Raw genomic sequence first — 21,770 nt, 5'->3', positions numbered from 1 at the left:
AGTGGGAGGGGAGGCACTGGCAAGATTTTGGTGGCCAGGAAAAAGGGAAGCCCCAGTGTTGGCCAGGCGTGGTGGCTCATGCATGTAATCCCAGCACTTTGGGAGTCCAAGGCAGATGGATCACCTGAGGTCATGAGTTCGAGACCAGCCTGGCTAACATGGTGAAACCACGTTTCTACTAAAAATACAAAAATTAGCCAGGCGTCGTGGCAGGTACCTGTAATCCCAGCTACTGGGGAGGCTGAGGCAGGAGACTCACTGAAACCCAGGAGGCAGAGGTTGCAGTGAGCCGAGATCTCACCACTGCACTCCAGCCTGGGTGATGGAGCAAGACTCCATCTCCAAAAAAAAAAAAAAGAGAGAGGCCCCAGTTCAGGCTACCTCTGTCTGTCTTGTGGGGCATCTCTGGTGGTGACTGTAGCTCTTGTCTGGCTCCAGTTCCCACCAGACAAGCCTACTGTGATTCCAGTATCTGCTGTTGTCCCTAGCCTCTGGGCTCCATGATACCGCTGTTTCCTTTTGTTCTTCCAGCCTAGGGGAGTGGTGATCTTTAGTTTGCCTTGCCTTTTTGTCTCATGGTTGGCTTCTCAGCCCTTCCATCACTTTTATTACTAACTCCTGTTAAATTCTCTCTTGTTTAAATACTTAGAATGGTTTCTGTTTTTCTAGTACGACCTTGGTTGATATACTCTTTAAAAAATAAATGAATAAGAGAAGGAAAAATAATTAGACAAAGAAAGAGAGGAAAGAAAGGGAGAAGAAAAGGGGCAAAATTATAAATATAAATAAGTTAAATATAAGGTTGGGTGCAGTGGCTCACACCTCTAATCCCAGCACTTTGGATCACGAGGTCAGGAGTTTGAGACCAGCCTGGCCCACATAGTGAAACCCCATTTCTACTAAAAATAGAAAAAAAAAAATTAGCTGGGCATGTTGGCGCACGTCTGTAGTCCCAGCTACTTCAGAGGCTGAGGCAGGAGAATTGCTTGAACTCTGGAGCCGAAGGTTGCAGTGAGCCAAGACCACGCCATTGCACTCCACTCTGGGCAACAGAGGTAGACTCCATCTCAAAAAAAAAAAGATAAGTATAGAAAGAGGAACATAGAGCCAGGCACAGTGGCTCACACCTGTAATCCCAGCACTTTGGGAGGCCGAGGTGGGCAAATCACCTGAGGTCAAGAGTTCAAGACCAGCCTGGCCAACATGGTGTGCAACCCCATCTCTACTAAAAAAAAAAAAAAAAAAAGAAATACAAAAATTAGCCAGGCGTGGTGGCGCATGCCTGTAATCCCAGCTGCTCGGGAGCTGAGGCATCAGAATCGCTTGAACCTGGGAGGCAGAGGTTGCGGTGAGCCAAGATCGCGCCATTGCACTCCAGCCTGGGTGACAGAGCGAGACCCTCTAAAAAAAAAAAAGAGAGGAACATAGGCCGGCACAGTGGCTCATTTGCATGTAATCTCAGCACTTTGGGAAGCTGAGGCAGGCTGATCACCTGAGGTCAGGAGTTTGAGACTAGCCCAGCCAACATGGTGAAACCCTGTCTCTACTAAAAAATAAAAAATTAACTGGGCATGGTGGTGCGTGCCTGTAGTCCTAGCTACTGAGGATGCTGAGGCAGGAGAATCACTGGAACCCGAGAGATGGAGGTTGCAGTGAGTGGAGATCACCATTGCACTCCAGCCTGGGCGACAAGAGCAAAACTCTGTCTCAAAACAAAAACAAAAAGAAAGGGGAACATAGAAAGCAGGGACAGAAAGAATTGAAGAGAATGGCAAGGCCGGGCACAGTGGCTCATGTCTGTAATCCCATCACTTTGGGAGGCTGAGGCAGGTGGATCACTTGAGATCAGGGGTTTGAGACCAGCCTGGCCAACATGGGAAACCTCATCTCTGCTAAAAATACAAAAACTAGCCAGGTGTGGTGGCGGGTGCCAGCTACTTGGGAGGCTGAGGCAGGAGAATTGCTTGAACCTAGGAGGCAGAAGCTGCAGTGAGCCGAGATTGCTGCCACTGTACTCCAGCCTGGGTGAAAGAGTGAGACTCCATCTCAAAAAAAAAAAAAAAGACAATGGCTTGTTGACAAACCATGCACTGAAGCTGTGATAATCCATTTGTCTTTTCTCTTGGCTCCACATACAGGTGGTGTGCAGATCCTGCCTTACTAAACTGTTTGAAGCAAAAAAACACCGTGGTCAGGTTGGTTTTACTACTTAATCCTTTCTCCCTCATCCACAAGTTGTGTTTCCTAAAGTAGTTGATCTGTTGAGCATGCTTTCCAGTCTGCTTTCTTCATTCTCACTCAGTACAGTGTTCCTGATTTCTGTTAGGTCTTTGCCAGAAATCAGATTCTTCCTACAAATGTTTTTTTCTTGGAGTGGCTGTCCTTTTCCTCTTAGATTATTAGAAGCCAGCAGTTCCTCTTAAGAGAATCTTTTTTAAGCTAGCACATACCTGTCAAAAGGCAAAGGTGGAGGAGGCATCATGGAGCTGCTGGTGTATTAACTTCGAAAGGTAGTGGTTTACAATATTTCTGTAAGCCACTTTTGGTTTTGATTTTTTTTTTTTTAGAATAAAGCAAGATATACATAGAACTATATCCTTTTTCCTTCCTATCTGTGTCCTTAGAAACTACCCCAAAAACTTTTCTTCAGCCCTCCTATCTCCCTTATGTCTCTAACAAAATCTACTTCTTTCTTAAGTACTAATTTAAATGCCACCTCCTCCATGAAGCCTCCCCTAATATAGTCTCTCTCATATAAGTGTCCACTTGTATGCACCCAGAATAACTGATGAATAAGAACTGCATGCTTATTGTCTTTGTATCCCCTCCGAGGGCCTGACTGGTATTGTATACGGTGTCTAATTTTACTCACTTGAATGACATCTGTAAACAAGTGGAGGAATTGACTCCCGGCTTTAAATACCAACACTAGTACCATTTTCCTGTGGATAAAGCAAACCTCAAGACAGTGTACATTTGCCGCCTTTTCTCATCTTCTCTCACCCTGGAACTCCTTTCACCTCCACTGTACATGCGCATACGCTGCTTTCACTTGTAACACATCTTTAGAGATTTAGTGATAATAGATCCAGCCCCTGTGCTCAGATGCAGTAGGAGTCACATCACTAAGAAAAGATTCGAGTAGAGAAAAAAGAAAAGTTTAAGATATTAATACATATTTTTGGACTGTTAATCTCACACAGTTTTTCCTTTATTTCAATTCACTGTACACCTTTTATACATCTGCTATTTACCCAGCATGGTACTGAAATACTCTGGAAAATTTAAAAGAGGTAACATAGCTTTTGGTCATGAGTCATCTATAATCTAGTTATGAACATAAAACTTAAGACATTATAACATAAAGTATAATGATGTATGGAATATACCATTAGTGCTATAGAAATTTAAAGAGGAAAAGATTGTTAATGAGGCAAGGTTAGTCTTAGAGATCATTTTTAGCTGAGTATAGAAATAATTATAAAATTTAAGCCAGGCACAGTAGCATGCACTTGTAGTCCCAGCTACTCAGGAGCCTGAGACAGGAGTATTGCTTGAGCCTAGGAGTTCAAGGCCAGCCTGGGCAACAGAGTGAACACTGTCTCTAAAAAAGCAAACCAAAAAGTGTCTGGGTTTGCCAAATAAATGTTATGGTTGCACTAAATATAGACAACTGAATTGAAGATGAAAACAATTACAGAATTTAAATTGATTGGGGCCAGGCATCGTGGCTCACACCTGTAATCCCAGCACTTTGGGAGGCCAAGGTGGGCGGATCACCTGAGGTCAGGAGTTCGAGACCAGCCTGACCAACGTGACGAAACCCCGTCTCTAGTAAAAATAGAAAAAATAGCCGGGCATGGTGGCAGGCGCCTGTAATCCCAGCTACTCGGGAGGCTGAGGCATGAGAATCACTTGAACCCAGGAGGCGGACGTTGCAGTGAGCCGAGATCGCACCATTGCACTCCAGCCTGAGGGATAGAGTGAGACTCTGCCTCCAATAAATAAATAAATAAATTGGTTGATTGGTTGATTGACTGGGGTTTGAGGAGAGAATTTCACATTATTCAGATGATCTTCCCCAATACATGCAAGCAAGGCTTTTATTGTATCTAGTTTGGTGAGAATGAGTAACATTTGCAAGCATGTATTAAGTACTAAGTATATTGTGTTTTACTTCAGTATTTCATTTAGTCCTCAACCGCTCTATATGTTTCTTTAATGCTAATATTCATATTTAATTTGACATTTCTTAAATCAATATTAGCCTTTTAATTGATAAGTTAATTTAATGTAATGTTTCTCTCCCTCCCTTCCCCAGCACCTGATTTGATGGTGGCCCCATGATTGGAGTATGGTATATTTTATCCCTAGTTTACAGACAGGGAAATACAGGCTTAGGTTCAAAGACTTGTGAAGTGTCAGAGAATTTAGGATTTGTAACCAGATCTAATTTCAAAGGCTGTGTTCTTAACTACTACTTTATGTTACTTCCCTATACAGTATAGAAATCTAGCTATAACAGTTTAGTCCTAGAAACTAGTGGAAGTTAAGTTTGGAAAGGAATCCAGCTGATGAAAGATTTGGAATTATAGGCTGAGAAGTTTGGATTTGATCAAGTCAACAATGGGAATTACTTTGGATTGCAAGTGTAGATCCTTTTGTTATTTTTAAGACATTCTTCTATCACTTTGGGCAGTTTTTGATATGGGTTTATTTACTGTAAAATAAAATTGCCTTTTAAATTGCATTGTAGGTACCCCAGAAAAAGAAATAGTTTGATAGAGCTTCCTGATGACTATAGCTGCCTCCTGAATCAAGCTTCTCATTTCAGGTAAGGAGAGTGTGTATATATATGTGTGTAATTTTTAATCATTTTCTGAACTTGCAATTGGTGTATGCCATAACTAACTCACTTCCTTGTTTTTGTTTTTGTTTTTGTTTTGGTTTGGGTTTTTTTATTTTTGTTTGTTTGTTTTTTAGACAGGATCTTGCTCTGTTGCCCAGGCTGGAGTGCAGTGATTTGACCATAGCTCATTGCAGCCTCAAACTCCTGGGCTCTTCCCATCTCAACCTCCCAAGTAGTGAAACTACAGGCAGGCACCACCATGCCCTGCTAATTTTTTTAATTTTTCATAGAGACAAGGTTTCGTTATGTTGCCCAGGCTGGTCTCGAACTCCTGGCCTCAAGTGATCCTCCTACCCACTGGCCTCCCAAAATGTTGGGATTACAGGCATGAGCCACTGCACCTGGCCACAAACTTCCTTTTTTAGCGGTGACCTCTGAGTATCCTTCATAACAGTGGTTGTCAATTTTTTTTAAGTTGAGGGGAAATCCACATAACATGCAATGAACCATGATAAAGTGTACAATTCAGTGGCATTTAATGTATTCAAAATGTTGTACAATCACCACCTCTTTAGTTTGCAAACTTTTTCATCACCTTGTACTCACTAATCACTTCCTGTTCCCCTCATCCCGTACCCTATGGTAATCTGTAATCTACTTTCTGTCTCTATGGATTTGCCTATTCTGGATATATTATATGAAAGGAATCATACAATATATGACCTTTTGTGTTTGGCTTCTTTCACTTAGCATGTCTTTAATATTTATCCGAATCGTAGTATATGTCATTACTTTTTTCCTTTTTTGACTAAATAATATTCCATTGTATGTATATATAAGAGTTTGTTTATTCCTTCATCCATAGATGGGCATTTAGGTTGTTTCCCCCTTTTGACTATTACAGATAATGCTACTAAAAAAAATACTCATCTACAAGTTTCTTTGTGGACATAAAGTTTTCATTTCTTTTGGCTATATGCCCAGGAGTGGAATTGCTGAGTCATATGGTAATTTTGTGTTTAACTTTTTGAGGAGCTACAAACTGTTTTCCACAGTGGTTGCACCATTTTACGTCCCAACCAGCAATGTGTGAGGGCACCTTTTTTCTCACATCCTTGCTGGCCCCTCAGTGAACCACCAGAGAGATCTAAACATACAGCCTCAATTTTTGGAAGACAAGTTCTCTATTGTCTACCCTGACACAAGCAAGCCACACCAGAAAAACAAGCCATCATCCCCATGGCTACCTGCCATGGCATTGGGGGATAGAGGATGCTAGCCACTACACAAAATGCCAAAACTCACCAAAATTTACCAGCTTCTTCCTTTATTAAGCATTCCCCTGGATGCTGCAAGTATTTCACCAGGCTCCAGAGTTCCAAAATAGTTGCTTCAGGCTGGGCACAGTGGCTCATGCCTGTAATCCTAGCACTTTGGGAGGCCATGGCGGGTGGATAATGTGAGGTCAGGAGTTCAAGGCCAGCCTGGCCAACATGGTGAAACTCCGCCTCTGCCTCTGCTAAAAATACAAAAATTAGCCGGGCATGGTGGTGCGCACCTGTAATCCCAGCTACTTGGGAGGCTGAGGCATGAGGATCACTTGAACCCAGGAGGCAGAAGTTGCAGTGAGCCAAGATCGCGCCACTGTACTCCAGCCTGGGCGACAGAGTGAATGAGACTGTGTCTCAAAAGAAAAAAAAAGTTGCTTCAGGCAGTTCTTGCTGGCTCAACAGTTGTTTCATTAGAGTGACTGATTCCTGGAGCTACCATTTTCTATGATATCACTCCTTAATCTTTTTTTTTTTTTTTTAAGCCACAAGAGCCCTTATTAAACAAAATCTTACGTGGAAGTCCATTAAACAGCAGAACAGGTAATAGCATTGTGACTCAGGTTCAAGCTTGAAGAGTGGAGTACACCCCCTTAGGCTTTTTTGGCACCATCCCCCCACCTCAATCAAACCACTCTAAAGCAGTAGTTCCCAAACTTTTTTATCTCTTTCACCCCTTTCACTGATCATTTCAAGTGGAAAAAGAACTGGATGATAACAAAGACTGGTGAAAACAAAATAGGTTAACAATATACAGGTACTCATTTTTAACACTGTGTGTGAGTTACCTATTAGTTACTTCTGTAAGAGAGCATAAGCCTAAACATGTGTCTACATGATAAAATAATGTCCTGTAGCTTAAACATAATTTTGTATCTTATTATGCTTACCTTGCTATAATATGTTGTAAGTTATTTGAGTAGCATGAATCATGACCACCACCAGTGAGATGTCACTGAATGGAGGAATTATATTCACATCTGCTTTCACCATTGGGGGGTGAATACTTCATATTTGAATCATAATGCATTATGTCTTGAAAATACTAAGCCAAAACTTCTGTTGAGGTAACTATGTATTCTGGATACTCAGGAGGCATCATATCACCTCCCATAGCAAACCACATTGATAATGATGACATGAAACAAGTAGTAACTTGTAATTAAAAGAAAAGAATCTCAGTAGCCTGAAAAACAAAGCCTATTCAAGACTTTATTGATTTACTAGTAAGTAATTATCCTTTTTCCAAATTGCAAGATTCCAAAGCTCCTTTAAGAGTTTTGTAATATTACTAAGCATTATGCAGCAGCCAGACTTTTTAGTAAAATACTTAAATTAATTCAAGATCTCAGTAAATACACATAACTCTTACATTTTGTTTTAAGGATACCAGTTAGTAGTCATAATTAACTGCTTTCATGTAGTAGTCCTTAGTCATATGTAAAATAACTTGCTGTCATTTGAAGGAACCAAAAAAAAGGAGTGCAGTTTAAATTTGTTTTTGTTTTGTTTTGTTTTTGAGACGGAGTCTCGCTCTGTTGCCCAGGCTGGAGTGCAGTGGCACGATACCAGTTCACTGCAACCTCTGCCTCCTGGGTTCAAGCAATTATCTGCCTCAGCCTCCCGAGTAGCTGGGATTACAGGCACCCGCCACCACTCCTGGCTAATTTTTGTATTTTTAGTAGAGGCAGGGTTTCACCATCTTGGCCAGGCTGATCTTGAACTCCTGACCTCATGATCCACCCACTTCAGCCTCTCAAAGTGCTAGGATTACAGGCATGAGCCACCGCACCTGGCCAGTTTAAGGTTATTTTGAGGCCAGATGCGGTGGATTGTGCCTGTAATCCCAACATTTTGGGAAGCCGAGGCGGGCAGATTACTAAAGGCCAAGAGTTTGAGACCAGCCTGGCCAACGTGGCAAAATGCTATCTCTACTAAAAATACAAAAAAAATTAGCCAGGTGTGTTGGTGCATGCCTGTAGTTCCAGCTACTCAGGAGGCTGAGGCATGAGAATCACTTCAACGTGCAGGCACAGGTTGCAGTGAGCCGAGGTCACGCCACTGCACTTCAGCCTGGGCAACAGAGTAAGACTGTCTCAGAAAAAAAAGATCATTTGAGGTCTTAAAGAGCCCCTCTTTGACTCGCTCTGAGAATCTACTGCCCTGCAGAATGACTCAGGAAATTCTCTTATCTAGTTATAACCATTGTTTTAAGCCATGAAGTTGGGGAAGTTAACTGGCCCAATAGGGTCTTCAGTAGCTCACACCCTAGCCACTGTTACAGGATAAAATTGACCTTCCTGTTCTAGCTCCCTTTCTAGTCAATCATCTAAAGGAATGGTTGGGTCACTTTACCTTTCAGCCCTCAAACAATTAGCTAATTAATTTCAAAGATTGCATCCATCTCTAAATTCAGTAATTCTCCTAATCTTGGGGCTACAGTGTTACCACAAAAGCCTGGTGAATAGATACTATCTTCCAGGCATTAAGAATATCAGGTTGGCTGAGTACAGTGGCTCATGTCTGTAACCCCAGCACTTTGGGAGGCTGAGGTGGGTGAATCTCTTGAACTCAGGAGTTCAAGACCAGCCTGGGCAACATGGGGAGACCCCGTCTCTACAAAAAATACAAAATAATTAGCTAGGCTTGGTGGCATGTGCCTGTAGTCTCAGCTACTCGGGATGCTGAGGAGAGAAGATCACTTGAGCCGAGGAGGTTGAGGCAGCAGTGAGCCGTGACTGTGCCACTGGACTTCAGCCTGGATGACAGAGCCAGACCCTGTCTCAAAAAAAAAAAAAAAAAGAAAAGAATATCAAATTGTTGGCTCCTTGGAGGATCTGAGGAGAGTGTTGGTCTTTATTAATCACAGTGAGGATCCTTCTGGATGATATTACTACTTATAGATTTCACATAAGAATGAAAATCAATCCTATGATCTCTTCCAGTTTTATTGTCACCACCAATTTCCATGAGACGGAACCATCCCTAGTGTTGGAGGGTGGCTGCTCAGTCATATACTTTAGGCTCCCTCCCAGCTTTTCCTCTGTAGGATGGCTAATGACTCAGACTCAGCCATCCTGTGTTAAAGATGAAAGAAGATGTTGGCTTTATCCAAAAAGGGCTATAATTGTGTTCTGGAGCAACCTCCTGGAAGTGAAAATAGTCCTCTCATCCTGTGCGCAGAGTCCCTCTGCTCCTATGGAGACAGGTGTTTTTTGTTTTGTTTTTTATCCTGTCTGAGGAACGGGATCAGAAAAAAAGCTGTCAGTACCCTATTGGAGATTCTTTCTGATCTTCTTTATTCCGACCCCAGTGTGGGCCTAGTTGGATCTCTCCTTTGGTTGCATTTATCTTCTACTTCCCAAATTAAGGAATTTGATATTTCCCATTGTGTTCAGTGTACAGCATAGATGGGAGGAGCATGGGAAACTCCTTTTTAAAAGATAACCATTATCCCCCTTGGTGGGGCATTATAGCACGCCTCCAGCATACTATGTAAAATGTTCTCATCATAAAACACTAGTTGACTCAAGCAAGTCAGCACTATCACTTTTTCCTTCCTAAGACTTAACCGTGATTCCCAGATGGAAGGGTGGGCCAACTCAAAGGCTACAATATCTCATTTCAGTCCCAGGAGGCTGAGGCAGGAGAATTGCTTGGACCGGGGAGGCGGAGGTTGCAGTGAGCCGAGATCATGCCATTGCACTCCAGCCTGGGCGACAGAGCAAGACTCTGTCTCAAAAAAAAAAAAAAAAAAAGAAAAGAAATGGGGGGAATGTGTTTGGACCCTTACTGTAAAATGTAATTTTTTTTCTTTTAAACAATTGCATACTTACAAGATCATATTCCTTCAACATCGAAGACACAAGCTTGACTAACCCAATACAGAGGAGGCAGGTAACTGTAAATTGGGCATGTCAGATGAAGACTGGAGTCTATCAGTGAATCTCAATCACAAGGCATATTCAACCACCATACTTTATGAGAATTATCAGGACACCATTTATGTAATATAGATTTTCTTACTATGGATTAATTGGAAGATTTTCCATGAAGCCCTTTTAGGGGGCATATTAAAGAGGAATTAGCTAATTAAATGTTTCCTTGTGTTTTAAGAGCTTTCTTCCTGGAAAGGGGTCAGTGATGAAAACATGCTTGATTGCTAACAGGATATATGGTACTTATTTGTTTTGTTTTGTTTTTCCACCATTCTCTAAATGTTTTCTTCCCTTTCGAGGTGCCCACGGTCTGCAGATGATGAGCGAAAGCATCCTGTCCTCTGCCTTTTCTGTGGGGCTATACTATGTTCTCAGAACATTTGCTGCCAGGAAATTGTGAATGGGGAAGAGGTTGGAGCTTGTATTTTTCACGCACTTCACTGTGGAGCCGGAGTCTGCATTTTCCTAAAGTGAGTAGTGAGTGTTCTGGAAGCTTCATGATGGACTTAAGGAATCTGGATCCAATCTGGGGGTCACTGTGGTGGGACACTGTGTTGATAGCAAATAATCAATCAGAAGTTAGAGTATTAACCTGTTATTGACATGAAATTGCATTTGAGAAGATACTGTGAAAAAAGAATAAGTTTCTATTCACATTTCCATTATTTATGGAAAATCTTAAATAGGATAGAGTTTGTATTAATTGCTCTGGTATTATATAATACTCACGTATAATGAAGGAACTTCGAGTCCTGAAACTTATATTTAAAAAGTACTCTTCCTGGAAGATGAGCTCTTTAAAATAAATAAAAATAAACAAATAAAAGGTACATGTAGGCCAGGCACAGTGACCTATGCCTGTAATCCCAGCACTTTGGGAGGCTGAGGCAAGAGGATCAGTTGAGGTCAGGAGTTCAAGATCAGCCTGGGCAGCATGGCGAGACCCCATCTCTATAAAAAATTAGCCAGGCATGGTAGCATATGGCTGTAGTCCCAGCTACTTGAGAGGCTGAGGTGGATGGGCTGCTTGAGCCTGGGAGTTCAAGGCCGTGATCGTGCCATTGCATTCTAGCCTGGGCAACAGAGTGAGATCCTCTATCAAAAAAAAAAGTACATGTAAATTGTTACTTTAGATTGTCCTGTGATATCTTTATTTCGTCTATCAACCCACCATTTCTCCTGGTCTTTCAGCAAAAGATTGAGGATAGAAAAATAGTCACTTATGGCCGGGCGTGGTGGCTCATGCCTTTAATCCCAACACTTTGGGAGGCCCGAGGCAGGTAGATCACAAGGTCAAGAGTTCAAGACCAGCCTGGCCAACATGGTGAAACCCCATCTCTGCTAAGAAGACAAACGTTAGCTGGGCGTGGTGGTGCATGCCTGTAATCCCAGCTACTCAGAAGGCTGAGGCAGGAGAATTCGCTGGAATCTGGGAGGTGGAGGTTGCAGTGAGCCGAGATCACACCACTGCACTCCAGCCTGGGCGACAGAGCAAGACTCTATCTGGGAAAAAAAAGAAAAGTATCACTTATATTTATGAAAGAAGAGTTTAAGTTGCCTGCAGAGAAATAAAATTCAAAGTGGATATATATCCTTTTTCTTTCCGCTCTCCTCATGTAACACAGTTTCTGTTACATAAACCCAAATGTCTTTCTAACTGTGAAATATGTAATCATTGCTCATAGGCATCTTTTGAACGAAGGGGAAAGAATGTATGGAAGCCAAACCCAAACACCTATTTTTAGGGAACCCACAGCAAGTAAACCCACTACCTTATCTCAGCTGTTTATTTTATAATTTATCTGTAAAGTACTTATCCCCCATACATGTGTACGCAAGCCTTTTTTATGTCTATTTCCCAAGAGACATAAAAGTCCCAAGTGCCTTCAGGGTGGTAGTGGCTCTTTCTAATCTGCAGTGTTTCAGGCCAGCTCTAACCAGAAAAGCTGGCATACTTCCCTAGTTGGTATTCTGTCTGGCTTGAGGTTTTCAGACTAGGAGATGTGATTCTGTTCTTCTGTGAGGTTCCCTCCCCTCTCCAGGTTGTGTCAGGAATTAGAATAGAAACAACCCCAGCCACCATTTTCCAAGGTGTCTGTGGCTGAAGTAGGACAGTTTCCTCCCTTCAACAGATTCCGTCAGTATAAATGATCTCATTTCACCAAATCCACTGCTGCTTTTCTATAGCTTCAACAGAAATAGCAATATGTGTTCTCTTTTATTTAGACAAAACATAATTTAGTCTATTTGTCTGTTTATATTGTCTTTTTACTGAATTTCTAACAGATATTGGCCATGTCTTTTCTCTAGATTAACGTTGATGCAGTGCCTATCATTTGCACACATACACTTAACCGTATTTCCTATTGATTTTCTCTTTCAGAATCAGAGAATGCCGAGTGGTCCTGGTTGAAGGTAAAGCCAGAGGCTGTGCCTATCCAGCTCCTTACTTGGATGAATATGGAGAAACAGACCCTGGCCTGAAGTAAGATTTTTTTTTTATAATAGGAAGGTTTCAATAAGTTCTCTTTTATATTGATTGTTTTCTACTTCAGTCACATTATTGTATGTAAACGGTAATAGTTCTTTAATCACAAAAGGTAATTGAGGCCGGACACCGTGGCTTATACCTGTATTCCTAGCACTTTGGGAGGCCGAAGCAGGCAGATCATTTGCGGCCAGGAGTTTGAGACCAGCCTGGCCAACATGGTGAAAACCCATCGCTGCTAAACATACAAAAATTAGCCGGGCGTGGTGGTGCATGCCTGTAATCCCAGCTACTTGGGAGGCTGAGGTAGGAGAATCACTTGAACCCAGGAGGTTGCAGTGAGCCAAGATCGCCTACTGCACTCCAGCCTGGGCGACAGAGGGAGATTCTGTCTCAAAAAAAAAAAAGTAATTGAGAGCTACTTTTTATTTTATTTATTTATGTATTTATTTATGTATTTATTTATTTATTTTGGGAGACAGAGTCTCCCTGTTTCACCCAGGCTACAGTGCAGTGGCGCTATCTCAGCTCACTGCAACCTCTGCCTCCCGGGTTCAAGTGAATCTCCCACCCCAGCCTCCCGAGTAGCTGGGACTACAGGCATGCGCCACCACGCCCGGCTAATTTTTGTATTTTTAGTAGAGACAGGGTTTCACCATCTTGGCCAGGCTGGTCTGGAATTCCTGACCTCAAGTGATCTACCCACCTCAGCCTCCCAAAGTGCTGGGATTACAGGCATGAGCCACCATGCCCAGCCGAGAGCTATTTTTTAAATGGCTTCAAATTTTAAAAATATGATGTCATTCTTCAGCACATAATTTTCAGCAACTTCTCCAAAATTTGAAGGTAGTATTTTTCCAAAATTTTTAAAGACACCAGCCATCTTAATGTTTCAGTGTTCTATTATTTGTAATCAACCTTTCTTCAGAATTACTTAAAAGGATTGACACTGATAGTATAAGTTTGTAGTGTCCAGTGATGAAGTTTGGTTTAAAGATATTGTTTCCATTGCAATACTTGAAACTTTTTTTTTTCTTTGTTTTTTGAGACAGTCTCTCACTCTGTCACCCAGGCTGGATCTCGGCTTACTGCAACCTCTACCTCCAGAGTTCAAGCGATTCTCCTGCCTCAGCCTCCCAAGTAGCTGGGACTATAGACATGCACCACCACACCCGGCTAATTTTTTTTGTATTTTTAGTAGTGATGGGGTTTCACTATGTTGGCCAGACTGGTCTCAAACTCCTGACCTCAGTTGATCTGCCCACTTGGCCTCCCAAAGTGCTGGGATTACAGGCATGAGCCACCGCACCCAACTGAGACTTTTTATTGGCCAGCTATATCAGCCTTCTTTCCTTCTTTAGATTCTTTAGAATCCTGAACTTTTCTGTATCCTTCCCTGGTGGTAGGAACTGGGGTCCTACCGATGGCTTATGAAAATGAGGAGACTGACAGTGATCTCAAAAGTACGTATAGATAAAGATTAGACCTCCTTACAATAAACTCTTTTTGGTTCACTGAAATTTTGTTCCTTTGAAATATTGCTCAGAAAGAATAGGCTTATTATATGGGGCTTGGGACCTTAGATCATACAGAGCTTTCTTTTTATTCGGATGACATTTGACCTGTCTTTAGGTTTAGGGAGAAAAGCAGAGTGGTGAAAGTAGTTAACGACTGAGAATAATCTTAGTTGTTCCACAAGGGTACAAAGCAGAGTTTTAACATTAATTTGGCAGTTTAAAAATCCCCAACCAGGTGGCCGCGGTGGCTCACGCCTGTAATCCCAGCACTTTGGGAGGCCGAGGCGGGCGGATCACAAGGTCAGGAGTTCGAGACTAGCCTGGCCAAATGGTGAAACCCTGTCTCTACTAAAAATACAAAAAAAATTAGCCAGGTGTCGTGGTGGGCACCTGCAATCCCAGCTACTCTGGAGGCTGAGGCAGGAGAATTGCTTGAAACCAGAAGGCAGAGGTTGCCCTGAGCCGTGATCGTACCACGGCACTGCAGCCTGGGCAAAAAGAGCGAAACTCCATCTCCAAAAAAAAAAATCCCCAACCAGCTGAGACACTTAAATGTCTCAAGGAATTAGAATCTCACAGTTCTCCATTCGGGGCAACAGCCAGACTTAAGTCATTTTGGATTAGCTGTTATACAGTGTTAAAAACTGTACAACTCTAGAATTGAAGTATAATTATTTTATTAAATTATTTGCTAATAACCAGCCTGTTTTTCATATCGTAAGGACAGTTACAACCAAATATCTCTGAGTAGCAAAATATAATTTTAGGGCCTAGTGTTATACGTCAGGCCTAACCTCTACTGTGCAAAGATCATAAATTGAAGCTAGATAACAATATGAAGCCAAAAAGCTGTTCAAGCTAACCACCAAAAAAGAATAGTGCTGCTTCAAGTTATAAACCTCACTGACCATTTAAGTGAGGTCCCATAATGCCATAATATACCTGACCTATTTTATGAATGGTCAAGGAGTACATTTCTGCTTTATTAGCTAAGTAGCCTGTCAAGTTCTTAGTGATCAATGGTGAAGGGAAAATATCCCTTTTTAAGCCCTGTGCTGGTGAGTCCTGCCGGCTCCAGGAACATCTCAAGAGTGCATACTAATTTAGACAATAAAGATGTGGCAGTTACTAGATTCAAACTTACATGTTGTTTTTTCTTTTTTCCCTAAAGGAGGGGCAACCCCCTTCATTTATCTCGTGAGCGGTATCGGAAGCTCCATTTGGTCTGGCAACAACACTGCATTATAGAAGAGATTGCTAGGAGCCAAGAGACTAATCAGATGTTATTTGGATTCAACTGGCAATTACTGTGAGCTCCAACTCTGCCTCAAGACAGTCACAAATGACGACAGTAATAAAGGCTGATTCAAAATTATGGAAAACTTTCTGAGGGCTGGGGAAGTATTGGAGGGTCTTTTGTTCTATGTCCAGGTTCACTTACATCAATAAAATATTTCTTAATGGAATATTGCTTTCAATTAGCAAACATATGCTTCACAGGAAAAAAGGACATAGATGAATCTGTTTTATGTGCTAGTATTTCCAGGAAATTTATTCCCCTTCATAATTTGTCTCATTTCATTTTATTTCATCCACTTGGTAGATGAAGTCACGTCAAAACAGTTGTGGACATTTTATATGTTGGTTAACTCTTCTGCAATTTTGTATTTGGTGTTTTCCCCCCAAGTTTAGTTCAGCTGACATTGGATCACTGAAATTCTGATAATCTGTCATAGTCTTCCTTGCAGCTAAAGAAGAATTGCAGAAACCATGCAATATACTTGAGAAAGATTCCAAAAATAAAATTTTTATTATTTCTCTTTTAAGGAAATACCCCTAATGTGCCACCTGCTGCTATCACCACAAATTAAACTCAATCTCTATATGGACAGAGGATGATTTCTGCCAATGTGGAAAAGCTTTTTTCTCACTGTAGGCCTCAAGAAAAGTTAGGGTAATGTATTTGTTATTCATTCCTGACGGTACAAAGAGCTTGCAGTTCTCACCTCTGACTACCAGTAGCTTTATTGAGTTTTGAAATAATACTTGACATTTTCCAAAGGCAAATCTCATTCTGCAAGGAGATTGTGGCACCATCCTATTTGACTCTCAGAAACCTCTTGTAATTCTGATGTAAAAACTGTCGAATGAAGATAAGAAAATTCTCGCAATGAGTGGATTATGACAACTGTAAATTAGAACAATCAGATTTAAACCAATTCCGCAATCTTCTATATCTTTGTAAAAGACAAATCCTTGATGTTGTCTGTGTGCAACCTTTTCATAAACTCTGATTTTATGACTAGTACAAACCACCAAAAAAGCCATGTGATCAATAGTCTGTGTCCTGTTATAACATGCTGTGGTTGAGCCATCTTGTTTATAAATAATAGAGCTCTCCTGAATTTGTGCATAGACTTCTTGGTTCCTGGCTTTTGTTTTTTGTATCAAGAGATTGTGATATAAAACAGCAGATAGAAGATAAATGGAAACCTTCCATTTTAACTTAAGTTGTTTCTGGGGTAATGTTAGAACCTTGAAAGACGCATTCAAAGACTGTATCTTATTTTGCCCTTGGCTATTAGTGTCTCACATATGTGTGTAAATGTTTTCCTACCTTCTTTTTGCTCAGCAAAGGCAAGCAAGTAAAATATATTTGCTAAGTGATTAGTGATGCACATTTGGGGCTAGATTTTTTTGGTACTTTTATGTAAAGAAAAGTGGATTTTGCAGTAAGGGATTGGCATGAGCAGGCATCAGAATCACAATCATGATTTTCTACTTGAATAATTACAATTTAGAAGGTATCCGGATAAATAGATACATCTCTAGTGAACAATTTGTAACAATAACAGGTAAGGATCAGGAAATTCAGTATTCAGTTTGTCAGATTTGCCAGAATGATTAAAATATTTGAACATGTGTGTTTGTTTCTTATATAATTGTATTGAGTGGATTGTTTGACTGGGAAATCTGGGCTAGAATAGGAAACAGAAGATACTGACTTCTACCCTAATAGATGGGCCCCAATTTAGCAAAGATAAACTGACTTTATTTTTAGTCCTTTTTATATTAACTTAATAAATTCTGGAGTTAGGCTCTCAAGAGGACAGAGGGACTATCTGGCAATGGCCAGCCAGACCTTTACTGCCAAAGAACCCATTTCATATTGCGTTCCACTGATTGAGATTGATTCAGATTTTTGCACTGTAGATGAGCATATGTCTCAGTGCTGCCCCAGGCCCCAGGGGTTTCTCATTATGTTCAAATGTCCTAGTGATTTACCTTAATCATTGCAAACAATTATGCTTATGAAGTTTACTTACAAACAAGCAACTGAGTCACTTTATTTTCTTTAGTGTAGTATGTGAAGGCACTGGTTCAACAGGATGGCTCCAGAACTGTGTTTTTCTAATGTTTGGTAAGGGGCTAGTGAGAATTTTAATGATATGGTGAAGAAAAATATATCTGTATAATTAATTTATTATATTGGTGTATGGGCTGTGAGTTCACCTTTTAGTGGTCATTCGTCATTTCATAACAACTATGCATTTTGGTTCACTGTGATGATGATCTATATTTAGTGACTGCAACATGTTTATACCACTGATTCAAATTCCATCCATGATGAAGTTATACAAATAATGCATATATTGATAACTTTTATTGCAAAAATGTAAATTTAAAACTTGTATAATGTTCTTGTGCTTTTTAAAATAAAATATATGTGTATATTTAAAAAGAAAAATAGGGACTTCTCATGTTTGGGGATTTGTGTTTAAAGTATAAAAATCTGCCTAGGAAGACTCTCCAGTTGAAACCTTTGTCAGCCCAGGCAAATGTTTTAAAAGACATAGGTGTTTAGTATACATGGGTCTCCAAACTTTTTAGCCATATACTCCATCAATAAATAGTTTTTAGCATGCATACCAAATAGAATATAAACACATACACATATTTTATATTCTATATGCAGTGCTTTACTAATACATCATGCAAATTGTAAAACATAGCTTTATAAGGAGATTTAAAAATCAGTTAAAAATAGAAATAGATATTTAAATATCTTCCAATCCAATCTGCATCCTTTTGGGTATGCACACTCTAATATGGAGACAACTGTCTAGAGCAGCAGTATCCAGAAGAGTTTTGCAATAATAGAAATGTTCTGGCCAGGTGCAGTGGCTCAAGCCTGTAATCCCATCACTTTGGGAGGCCGAGGCGGGCGGATCACGAAGTCAGGAGATTGAGACCATCCTGGCTAACACGGTGAAACCCCGTCTCTACTAAAAATGCAAAAAATTAGCCAGGCGTGGTGGCGGGCGCCTGTAGTCCCAGCTACTCAGGTGGCTGAGGCAGGAGAATGGCGTGAACCCAGGAGGCGGAGCTTGCAGTGAGCTGAGATCACACCATTGTACTCCAGCCTGGGTGACAGAGTGAGACTCTGTCTCGAAAAAAAAAATGTTCTGTGTGTATTTACCGTACAGAATGGCAGTCACTATTCTCATGTGGCTATTGAACACTTGTGATGTGGCTAGTGCAACTGAGGGCCTGAATTTTTAATTTTTAGTTAATTTAAATGTAGTCATGTGTGGCTGGTGGCTACCATATTGGGCAGCATACATCTAGTGTGATGGTTCTCAAACTTAACTGTGCATTAAAGTCACCTAGAGAGTATTAACAAAATACAAATGCCCAGTTCTCACCCTCGATCTGGAATCAATCTTGTGGGATTGAGCCTTAAAATAAGCAGGGTGGTTTTCTTCCATTTCTGAGCCATGACTCTTCATAAAATGAAGAGGTTGCTTTCTTTTTAGCTTGGTGATTTTCAGACTAAGTGCCAAAGATTCTGGGAGAAACGTAGGCCCGAGAGGGGAAAGAGTGCCAAAGCTGGATAGTTGTGATTTTTCATTTTGAGTTTCTGTGTAAGCTTTCATTTGAGAAAAGGGTACCTGGAATTTTTAAAAGGTTAGAAGCAATTGCTTTAGTTTTAAGCTTTAAAATATTCTATGAGGTAGCCGGGCATGGTGACTCACGCCTATAATTCCAGCACTTTGGGAGGCCGAGGCAGGCGGATCACAAGGTCAAGAGATCAAGACCATCCTGGCCAACATGGTGAAACCCCATCTGTACCAAAAATACAAAAATTAGCTGGGCATGGTGGTGCACACCTGTAGTCCCAGCTACTCAGGAGGCTGAGGCGGGAGAGTCACTTGAACGCGGGAGGCGGAGATTGCAGTGAGCTGAGATTGTGCCATTGCACTCCAGCCTGGAGACAGAGTGAGACTCCATCTCAAAAAAAAAAAAAAATTCTATGAGGGGCAACACTGAAGGCAAAGAAGGGTTTTTGTCTGTTTTTTGTTTTGAGTCAGAGTCTCACTCTGTCACCCAGATCAGTCAAGCGAAATTTGGGGAAAAAATAGAAATGAAGACTAAGAAGGAAGACAAAAATGAAAAGTTACCAATGGAATGCACAGTAAGGAAAAGCTGGAAAGACCTGGGCATTGTGGCGCACCTGTAGTCCCAGCTACTTGGGAAGCGGAGGTGGGAAGATCCCTTGAGAAGGAGGTCAAGGTTGCAGTGAGCTGACATCACACCACTGCCCTCCAGCCTGTGTGCCAGAGTGACACCCTGACTTAAAAAAAAAAAAAAAAGGGGGGGGGCAGGGAAGGAGAAAAAAAGGATTTAGGATAAAGAAGATTTGATATATATTCATTGGACTCCCTGAAGAAAGAAAAAGCAATGGAACAGAACACAAATGGAAAACTATAATTAGGTTAAAATTTCTTGGGAAAAAAAAAAACTTGAACATGTTTTGAAAGAGAACATTGTAAAAACCCAGAAGAGTCAACACCAAAGGATTTTCACATCCAGACAAACTGTCCAAGTATAAAGTCCACACAGATAGTTCAGAGCATGCTAATACTCAGGGAATATTTTTTCCCATGAGCCTTTCCTAAGAAATTTACCAGTGAGCAAGCTTCAGACAATCGTAAATGAGTATAGAAGCCTTGGCATAAGGTCTGGGGGTGAGTGTTGCATATGTTTAATTGTACAGATGGGGGGATGAGAGACAAAATTGGATGCTCTAATGATGTAGAATTATTACAACTAACAAAAAATAGGAGAAAAAGGGCAAGTGGGTGGAAAGTTAAACAAGCTCACTGATTACATCAGTGGTTTTCGCCAGAAGTAAAAAGGTATCAAGCAGAAACCCGCATCCGGGAACAAAGCCCTCTGCTCGTCCCTCAGAATGAATGGAGACCAGAGATCAGATGTTTATGTGCAAGAAAAGCAGGATTTCGTTCAGTGCTTCTCCCAGATCATTGGGGATGAGATGAGGCACCCAGAGACAGGAGATGCTATCACCCAGCGCAAAGAGGTCCTGTAGTACAATGCCATTGGAGGCAAGTATCACCGGGCTTTGACGGTGCTAGTAGCATTCTGGGAGCTGGTGGAGCTGAGGAAACAGGATGCTGAGAGTCTCCAGCGGTCCCTGACTATGGGCTGGTGTGTGGAACTGCTGCAAACTTTGTTCCTGGTGGCAAATGACATCACGGATTCATTGCTCACCGCTGGGAACAGATCTGCTGGTTTCAGAAGCCGGGCGTGGGTTTGGATGCCATCAGTGATGCTATCCTTGTGGAAGCATGTATCTACCGCCTGCTGAAGCTCTATTGCTGGGAGCCAGCCCTATTGCCAGAACCTGATCCAGCTCTTCCTGCAGAGTTTATATCAGACTGAGATTGGGCAGACCCTGGACCTCATCACAGCCCCCCAGGGCAATGCGGATCTTGGCAGATTCACTGAAAAGAGGTACAAATCCAGCGTCAAGTACAAGGCAGTTTCTACTCCTTCTACCTTCCTGTAGCTGCAGCCATGTACATGGCAGGTATTGATAGAGAGAAGGAGCATACCAATACCAAGAAGATCCTGCTGGAGATGGGAGAGGGAGAGTTCTTTCAGATCAGGATGATTACCTTCACCTCTTTTGGGGACCCCAGTGTGACCAGCAAAGTTGGCACTGACATCCAGGACAACAAATGCAGCTGGCTGGTGGTTCAGTGTCTGCAACGGGCCACTCCAGAACAGTACCAGATCCTGAAGGAGAATTACAGGCAGAAGGAGGCCAAGAAGGTGGCCCAGGTGAAGGCACTATATGAGGAGCTGGATCTGCCGGCCGTGTTCTTGCAATAATAGGAAGACAGTTACAGCCACATTATGGGTCTCATTGAACAGTACACAGCTCCCGTGTCCCCAGCCATCTTTCTAGGGCTGACATGCAAAATCTACAAGCGTAAAATGTGACCAGAGACTGCAAGGGCGGGGAGAGGAGGCTCTCAAAAAATTATTGTGTAACCTTAAAAAAAAATTAAAAATAAATAAAAAGGTATCACTTGAATGTGACAAATCAAGAAATAAAAACAAGTGGCCGGGCACGGTGGGTCACGCCTGTAATCCCAGCACTTTGGGAGGCTGAGGCGGGTGGATCACCAGGTCAGGAGATCGAGACCATCCTGGCTAACATGGTGAAACCCTGTCTCTACTAAAAATACGAAAAATTAGTCCGGCGTGGTGGCGGGCGCCTGTAGTCCCAGCTACTCAGGAGGCTGAGGCAAGAGAATGGCGTGAACCCGGGAGGCGGAGCTT

General features: G+C 41.7%; 1 protein-coding gene and 1 pseudogene across 1 annotated transcript in view; both read left to right on the top strand.

The window, feature by feature from the left end:
- Positions 1–17,868, top strand: part of UBR1 (ubiquitin protein ligase E3 component n-recognin 1) — a 155,920-nt gene extending 138,052 nt beyond the window's left edge. Inside the window, exons 44-48 of the mRNA XM_024232699.3 lie at positions 2,139–2,195; positions 4,757–4,834; positions 10,415–10,585; positions 12,499–12,600; positions 15,292–17,868. Coding sequence (XP_024088467.2) covers positions 2,139–2,195; positions 4,757–4,834; positions 10,415–10,585; positions 12,499–12,600; positions 15,292–15,433 — 550 coding nt within the window. The 3' untranslated portion in view covers positions 15,434–17,868. The remainder of the gene's footprint in view (positions 1–2,138; positions 2,196–4,756; positions 4,835–10,414; positions 10,586–12,498; positions 12,601–15,291) is intronic.
- A 1,916-nt stretch (positions 17,869–19,784) lies between these two features.
- On the top strand, positions 19,785–21,474 carry LOC100939562 (farnesyl pyrophosphate synthase-like; annotated as a pseudogene).
- Positions 21,475–21,770: the final 296 nt, after the last annotated feature.

The sequence above is a fragment of the Pongo abelii genome, chromosome 16, assembly GCF_028885655.2.
Source record: "Pongo abelii isolate AG06213 chromosome 16, NHGRI_mPonAbe1-v2.0_pri, whole genome shotgun sequence".
Classification (NCBI taxonomy): Eukaryota; Metazoa; Chordata; class Mammalia; order Primates; family Hominidae; genus Pongo; species Pongo abelii.
This window is presented reverse-complemented; position numbering and strand designations above follow the sequence as displayed.